We start from the raw sequence: 8,461 nt of genomic DNA, 5'->3' as shown, positions 1-8,461 counted from the left end.
AAAAAAAAAAAATGGATCGACACCACAGAAGAAAAACCAAAATATACAAAAACGCCCAGTGCCGCCAACGGGCAAAAAAAAAAAGAGAACAGTTGAAAAGAAGAAAAAAAAAAAAAACCTCGAACCCCGCGCGCCCTGGACACAACGCCGGCTTCCCCCCTTGAAACGACCGCCAACGCCGTCACCGCGCGGGCCGCCCCGAAACCGAATCGCAAAGAGAAAGTCCGAACGTCGCGCCGCCGCGCCCGGCGAAGGACACGGGGAGGAACGGACATCGCCCCGGCTGGCCATCCCCCGGCGTCGGTTTCCCGACCCCGTGTCCCAACACCCCCCTTTTTTTTTTCTTTTTTTCTTTTTGAATCGGTGGGCGTTCTTCCTTCAAATGGGCCGTGGTTCTGGGGCTTGGGCGGGCGCGTCGGCGTTGCGGATGCTCCGGTGGGTGGTGTGTGAGTTTTTTTTTTTTTTTTTCTTTGGGTGAAGACAAAAGGTAAATTGTGGTTATCCTATTCTCTGTGTTTTTGTTTTCTTTTTTTTCCTAAGCATTTGCCTCATTGTATGTTTTTTTTTCCCCCATTTCTCTCTATTAACATTCATACTTCTTTGTTTTTTTTTTTTTTCTGTGTTTCCTTGGAGGACTTTATACTGGTTCACTCTTTTTTATCGTAAGAAAGAAAAAGGTAACATAATGCTTCGACGGTCAAATATTGCTGAAAAAAGAATTTGGTTAACTAGATTTGTGGCAAATGTAGGTACAGGATCACCTATTTCTTTCTCCGGTACTGGTGCTCAAAAAGAAGGAAAAATGAATCCACAGGAGAAGGACTATAGTGGACCTATTCCAGGTGCAACAGGAAAGGATAATCGTCCTGGTATTTATGCGGAGAAGAAAGAGCCCACCTATTTTGAAAAACGTTACCCCAGAGGGGATGCAAATCTCCCTAGTAAGCGCATTATTGAACCAAATGAACCTAAGGATCGTTCTGATAATCTTAAGGCTCCTGAGTATGATACATCCCTTGGTAAATTTGAACAAGCACCATACTTTACAGGAGGTCCTGCTGCTATGCGATACCAAAATTATGTTCGAGAACCAGCAAATAAAGAAGCTGTTGATTATCGTGATGTAATACCTCTTCCACCCTTTGAAGGTCATCATCCTGATTTTTCTTATGCTTCTGTAACTGGTAAAAGAGAGGGGAATATAACATTATTGGCCAATACTGTGGTGAATTGGGAACTAAAGGCAGCTATGATGTCTCTTTATCGCTCTTGTCTTAAAGGACTTCCAATGGTGAAGCATTATTATTGGCTTCTTACACCATTACCAGATATGAAAGGAAAAATACGTGAACGTTTTCTTCAAAATCAGCATACTAAGGATCCTGACGCAATAAGACATCTACTTCATAATGGTTGGATGGAATATCAAGAAGTAATTTTATTTAGAAGAAGTCGTGCATCTGTAGCAAAGTTTTTTGAATGGGAAAGTCAAGATGAACTAGTACGTGGTTATACAAGAGAAGAAGGTAAAATGCAAGAAGAAAGGGCTTTTTGGAATGGAGAGGAACAAAGACGTGAAGGTCCATATGATGGACACTGGTCGTGGTTAGGAAAGGAATCTGAAAAGGAATTTAAGTTAATGGCTGGTAGGATTCCTGTATCATGGACTACCTCGAAAGGTTATTTTGAAAAGTTCGAAGCAGATGGTACCAATTACTGGGAAAAAAATCTAGATTATGAGGGTTGGTATATAAAAAATGTTGATCCTGATCGTCAAAACGCTAGAAGAGAAATGCAAGGATGGATTGAAAGTGGTTACAATCAACCTAAACACTACGCAAGTAAAAATAGACGTGGGTATCGTAGACTTGTTAAAGATATTGAAACTATGATGGAAACTTCTATGGAAGATCTTTATACAAAAAATAGGGAGCAATTATTTCAATATCTTATTCGAGAAACTCATCCTGAGTCAAATCGAATTAATGCTGAACGTACTTTGGCTAGACAAGATGATGATTTTTACTCTACTAAATTTGATGAATATGAGAAGTATTTAAAGCAAACTATGCGTGAGATGCCTAACCCACGTTTATGGAAAACTGATGCTTTTTACTTTCGACTACGGTATTTGATTTCACCTCTTGAATATAATTGGGCAAAAGTTCCAATTGGTGCAACCCAGGAGAAGCTTTATAATGAATGGATTTCTGATAATGCAAATTATGCTATCATAAACAGTTTAACGTTTGAGACAATAAAAAAAGACAAGAAGCGAAATCCAATGGCTAATACATGGGCTAATTTTTATGAGGTATTTGATCCTGATGTACCTGAAACACGCAGACTTCCATGGTATCATCCTGATTTTAATTACGATCGTCGACATAAATGGGATGAAAGGTGTATGAGAATGAAACGATGGGTTCAAGGAGGTACTATTGATGGTAAATTACCTTTTTTTGATAGTATTATTTCAGAATGGGAACAATATGTTAACCGCCCAGAAAGGTTTCGTGCATCAGACAGTGCAGAGCGTCGCTATGCTGCTCCAAGGATGGTTCAACTTTATCGTTCTCTTAACCGCCTTATGGATGTAGCTTTAGCGAACCAATTGAGGAGAACACTGGAGAAGGTTGTTGGAAAGACCACGAAAGAGTTGTCTGAACTACCTTCTCATGAGACTGAGAAATTGTTGGAGAAATTGGATCTTAGGAATTTTAAGTTCAATGTTCCAGTAATTATTTACCCTGATGGGGCTGTTCAAGAGAAATTAGGACTTGATGGAAATGTTCTTGTGTCACAAGTTTGAAAGTTTAGTAGCGGGTTTTCTGGGGAATTAGTTAAGGGATGGGGGCTGGAATGAGGGGTGAGAGAGAGAGAGAGAGAGAGAGAGGTTAATAGGAGGAAATTGTAAACTCGGGATAGGTATCTATAGAGAGAGACTTTTTCTGACATTATTTTTTTTTTTATGTTTTGTAGTGTGCTTCAAGTTGCTAGAATGATCGGGATTGTGTTCTTTAATATATGTATGTCTTCAGTAGTGAGTATGGGGACGATGTCTTTTTTTTTTTTTTTTTCTTCCACTCAACTTTGTTTAGGAGAGATGTATACTGATATTTCATACTATTTTTCCCTTTTTGCTTGTTTCCCCTTCATTTCATACATTTCTTTCTTTTTTTTTTTACTGTTTAATTTTCTTTATCGGCTTCTTTTTTTTTTTTTTCTTGAATAAGCAAAGGAAGTCACCACGAGATAAATACAATGCCTAAGGTTAGGACTGGACCATCAAAGCGCATGACCTCGCGTCAGCGTCATAAGATTGAACGAAAAAAGAGGGAACATAAACGTGACTTGCGCAAGGCTGCGAAGGCTTTAAAGAAATCTGGACTTGGACCAAAGAGATCTAAGAAAAGTCGTGAAATGGCCAAATTAGCCTTGAGAGTCTCTAATGCACATCCTGATAAAGAGGCCATTCTTAAAAGTGTGCTTCAAGCACGAGAGAATGCCCGTGTTGAAAAAGCAAATCGACTTAAAAAGAAATCTGAGGATGATAATAACCTTGAATCAGTTTCTGAGGAAGTTTCTTGTATTCCTCCATCACAGGTAGGAAAGAAAGCTCTAACGTATATTCCTGTACGTGAATCTAATAATTTTACTTATCAATTCAACAAGGTTCTTTCTGAAATGGTTTTTCCTCCTTCAGGATCATTAATGGAACTTCCCTCAGCTGCTTTTGTGGTAACTCTTGATGCTCGATGTGCAGTTCAATGCATACCATGGGGTCTTCTTGATGCTATTATAAACGAAAGTAATCTTTACGGTAAAAATGGTGGAAAACGAAAGGTTCTTATACTATTCGCTATAACCAAAGTTGACCTTGTATCATCTCCAGCCATAGTTTCTCAGATCTCTCTTGTAGCACATGCATTGTCTGAAAGGTATGGAACATCTGCTAATGGAAAAGTTTTATTGGAGCCTAGTGAGAATGTATGTATTGCATTTTGCCCATTTTCTAATCAGTTTGAGAAAACTACAAGACATTTTATCCGTATTATGAGGCAGTTTTTGAACAGTGATAACTGTGCACAGTCTAACAAGCATTGTAATGTTGAAGGAAAACTCTCTTCGTTTGTTATTGGACTTCCTAATACAGGTCGTAGAACGTTATGTCGTGCTATTTTACAATACGGAGGTGACTCTTGTGTTAGTATTGTTCCTGTTTCTTCAGCCCAGATACAAGTGATGTCAAAAGAAGATAATAATGAAGAAGAGATTAACTTGAAATTGGCTTTTCCTAATGCTAAAGAAATTACACTACTTCAGTTTCCAGAGGATGCTCATTTGATGCGCGACATTTCTTCACCAATAGGTGGTGATGTTGTTTTTAAGTCTTTTTCTTTTGTTGAACGAATAACAGATCCTGAGTTAATTGGTTGTATGTTATTCGCTGGTGCGATTGATAAGGTCGCACTTGCACAGGGATTTTGTCAATCTGCAGAAGGTTTTAATGAATCTCTCGATGAAGAAAAAACTCTTAAGGCAGGAGAACGTTTCCTCCGTGGACTTGGACATACTGTGAGAAGAGAAAAGGGGTTTTATGTTTCTCCTTTATTTGTATCAAATGCAGGAACCATGGGAAAAGTTTGCAGCAGTTCTTTAACAGCTTCAGTTAACTTTACTTCTCGTCAACAGAGCACGCAAACAACCCTTCTTGACGCCTCGTTTAGTAATGCCACTCCAAATAAACTTGTCCGGATTTCGTCCGTTGTGGCTTCATCTCGTGGAAAGAAGAAGAGTAACTTAAATGTGAAACGTATTGACTCGCATAATGCCTTTAAACTTGGTGCACGTACATTTGTTCGTGAATTTTGTCAAGGAAAAAATATCCCATGGGCGGTAATGCGACCTCCTATGAAGAAATGCTTGACAAAGGCTGAGGTTGAGCAAGCTTCAACACTTTTTGACCTTTCACTCTGTTGTGGGAAAAGGCTTGGAACTCTTGAAACGAAAAAGAGTTCTGACGAACACCTCGCTGCATTATTGGAACATTTGGCTTCTTTACTGAAACAATATTTAATATTCATGCCGAATAATGTGGTGGAGTTTGATCCCGACTGTATTGTTGCGCCAATTCATAACTTGGATGTCTCTGAGATAAATGGTAAGGGTGATAAAAAGAAGATGAATGAGGAGGAAGAAGGGGAAGGGGAAGGGGAAGAAGAGGAGGAAGAAGAAGAAGAAGAAGAAGAAGAAGAGGAGGAAGAAGAAGAAGAAGAAGAAGAAGAAGAGGAGGGAGAAGAAGAAGAAGAGGAAGAGGAAGAAGAGTCTGATTAAGTGGTCAGAGTACGTAAAGAAAATTTAACATGTTGTTAAGTCGAATAATAGAATTTTTAATCTAAAATGGAAAAAAAAAAACTTTACCCCCTCCAAAAAAAAAAAAAAAAAGGGTTCGTTTGTGATTATTTATATCCCTTTTTCGTCCTTGTTGTTTTTCTCTCTTAGAGATGAATATTTCTTGCTACCAAGTTAATAATTTTCATTTTTTTTTTTTTTTTTGTTCTTTTTTTTTTCTATGGGGTGCATGGGGTTGCAGTGTTTCCTGGTTGAGGTTGGATACCAGAAGGATAATGGGTGCCATGTTTCCTTCGGAGGACAAGTATGGTCCACGGTTGAGCATGTCCTTATGTCACTATTCCTCAGAAGATCTAGACCACCCTGCAAGCGCTTTGCGCTATCATACGCGAAGCACTCTTGGATGGCAGTCAAAAAAAGAGTGTCCCTATCCTCAAGAGTTAGGTTTTTCTTTCGAAGGTGAAGTGGAGTTGCGTTTTATTCGAATACTAGTACACGAATGCAAAATTCCTTCACGTATTGAAGTATTCGTTTCAGGGGCTACAGAAGAAGAAATAGAATCTGGTAAAGTCAGGTCATATGAATCAAGTACATTTCATCGCTTGGGATATGTTCAACTTTCTACAAATGAGGAAAACAAATATGCAGCTCGTGAGCTGAAGACCATTAATGTTAGTCGAAGGTGTGTTTATGTTAAACTCCTTATATCAAGGCCTCATCGGTGTGACTACAACGTTTTTCATCAAGTGGGTATTATAGCGATGACAAGTCATGGTGTACTTTTGCGTACACTTCAGAATAGGTTAACAAAAGAAATTTGTCTTGTGGGTGAGGTAGTAGAGGTACCATTGGATGAAATGTCTCCGCCATCCCTGGATGATTTAGAATATAAAAATCTAGAAGAAAATGGTCGTGAAATTGATGTTCCGACCTCTCGTCGTATTACAGAAGTTATGCTTATGAAAGATCGGGCAGTAGCTGTAGAAGATTATGATCTTGCAGCTTCTTTGAAGACGTTTTTGGTTTTCCTTGAGGAATCTGGTAAGAAACTTTATCAATTAGAAAAACAAAAATCTGATGCCGTAAAAAAGGAAGATTATGCTTTAGCCAAACAGATAAAGCGTGAGATAGATGGTTTGCGGGAGAAGGCTTATAGAATTCCTGAAACTTTATTAAAACAAAATGAAAAGATTGCTCCTTTAAATAGTAGTAATCAATACCCCTCCTTGCAAGAAGAAGAGTTAACTCAAGAGCAGCCGAATCATATTGAGAAACCAATCAAGTCTCAGGCCTCTCCAATAATAACTGATGCCAGTTCACCAAAATTTTTTGATGAAACCCCAGTTTGTGGTAATGGGAAATACAACTTTGACTCCTCAGAAATAGTAACACGTATAGAAGAAAATGATGTTAAAGGTAATAATGGTGGTGTCAATATTCCTCTGGAACTTATGGAGGGAAAACCAGAATGGGAAAAAACGATCAATTCTACTATATTGCGACTTTCTGGTGAACAACAACCTGCATCACCTTTGAAAGGTGAGGTGCTTACCGAAGCTAGAAGTTCTGAAAAAGTTTTTGGAACGTACTGTTCTGCATGTTTGTTTGGAAAAAAAGGACAACTTCGTGAAGTTGCTATTAGAGCTATTGTATCTCCTGAAGGGTTTGCCGCCCTTTCTTCGCACTCTCCTATTGTGGTTGAAACTCTTTTATTGTATATGGCACTCCCATCTCGTGGTATTGCTGATTCGGTTGCACAAGTTGTATTGTCCTCTTGTGAAGCTCTTTTAGCTATTTTAACAGGTAAGTTAAAGGATGCTCCACTAGCATCTTCCCTAATACCACAATTGAGTTCTCTTCTTCCTGAATTGGTGAATCGTTCAGGTGACAACAACAACCGTGTTCGTGATACAGCTGAATCTGTTATTATGGGAATTTCTGAAATTGCCCTTGAGGCTGTTATTTCAGCCCTTCTAGTGGACCCTGACAAGGTGAAAAAACGACCAGTTTCGTACAAAATTCATCTTGCACGTCTCAACATACTTAGTTCCCTTATAGATCGTTATTATGTTAATGGTAGTGAATCTATCTCTAATCGTGTAGATGACATTCTCTCAAAAGTAGTTTTGAATTCTTTACAGCATTCTAATGGTGAGGTGCGGGAGGCTGCAAATCATCTATTTGCCAAAATTCTTATTTTAGAGCCAAAACGTGCGGCAACGTATTTAGAAGGGTTAAAATCTTCTCAAGTGAGTGCTATAAAAGAGCATGTAATCTCTTTAAAGGCAACTAATCCCACAAGAAAATATTCTACCGGAACGGAGTCTAGAGTTACTACCTCTTCTGAAATTGCCCCAGATACAAGCGAAAATAATTCCACTAGAGATTTACCTAATCATATTTCTGAGAAAGAAGGTAACCATCATACGATGAAAAGATGTCAATTCTGTGGTGAATGTGATGAAACTTTTACAGAGGCTGGACTAGATATTCATTATATTCGTGCATGTCCAATGCTTTGTCCATGTCCATTGTGTGATCAGGTGACAGAAATTGCCACTCTGCAGCCACATCTTACTTCTGAATGTGAAAACCGACACTTAGTACGTGAATGTCCCAGGTGTAAAGAAGCAGTACGGGTAGAAGACTTTAAGAAACACCTTGATGCAATGTCCTGTATTAAGGCCGTACCAACTCATAGTGTATGTCCTTTATGTCATGCACGATTTCAGACTGGATCTGCTGGTTGGTTGGCACATTTAGCATCTCCGCCAGGGTGCCCAAACAATCCGAGAAAGTATGATGGTACTGGTCCCATAGCGGAGTAGAATCTAAAAAAAAAAATGTTTCTGAGTAAGTGGGTGATTGTGAGAAGAATATATATATGAGAGAGAGAGAAAAAAAAAAAGAGAAAGGGAGAAACCTTAAAGATAATATTGATTATACCAACCTTGGTGAAGAAGAACATGTGATAAAAATAAACAATGAAAAAAAAAAAAAAAAAAAACTATACCGACTTTCCTCCCTTTCTCTTCTTAAGGTGCACTAGAAGGATAAAGAGAAAATGTTCTATGTGTCTTTTTTTGTATTTTGAGTTATGATATTT

General features: G+C 38.6%; 3 protein-coding genes across 3 annotated transcripts; all 3 read left to right on the top strand.

Moving 5' to 3' along the window:
- Positions 1 to 685: 685 nt before the first annotated feature.
- On the top strand, positions 686 to 2,812 carry TM35_000032620 (uncharacterized protein; the record flags this gene model as incomplete). Its single annotated transcript, XM_029022029.1, has 1 exon — positions 686 to 2,812. One exon carries the CDS (start codon positions 686 to 688, stop codon positions 2,810 to 2,812), a length of 2,127 nt encoding a protein of 708 aa, XP_028886575.1.
- Positions 2,813 to 3,264: 452 nt separating this feature from the next.
- TM35_000032610 (uncharacterized protein) lies at positions 3,265 to 5,337 on the top strand (the record flags this gene model as incomplete). Its single annotated transcript, XM_029022028.1, has 1 exon — positions 3,265 to 5,337. The coding sequence occupies one exon, from the start codon at positions 3,265 to 3,267 to the stop codon at positions 5,335 to 5,337; it is 2,073 nt and encodes a 690-aa protein (XP_028886574.1).
- A 293-nt stretch (positions 5,338 to 5,630) lies between these two features.
- On the top strand, positions 5,631 to 8,183 carry TM35_000032600 (uncharacterized protein; the record flags this gene model as incomplete). Its single annotated transcript, XM_029022027.1, has 1 exon — positions 5,631 to 8,183. One exon carries the CDS (start codon positions 5,631 to 5,633, stop codon positions 8,181 to 8,183), a length of 2,553 nt encoding a protein of 850 aa, XP_028886573.1.
- Positions 8,184 to 8,461: the final 278 nt, after the last annotated feature.

The sequence above is a fragment of the Trypanosoma theileri genome, assembly GCF_002087225.1.
Source record: "Trypanosoma theileri isolate Edinburgh chromosome Unknown TM35_Tth_3_V1, whole genome shotgun sequence".
Taxonomy (NCBI): domain Eukaryota; phylum Euglenozoa; class Kinetoplastea; order Trypanosomatida; family Trypanosomatidae; genus Trypanosoma; species Trypanosoma theileri.
Note: the sequence above shows the minus strand (reverse complement) of the source record. Positions and strands in the feature narration are given on the sequence as shown.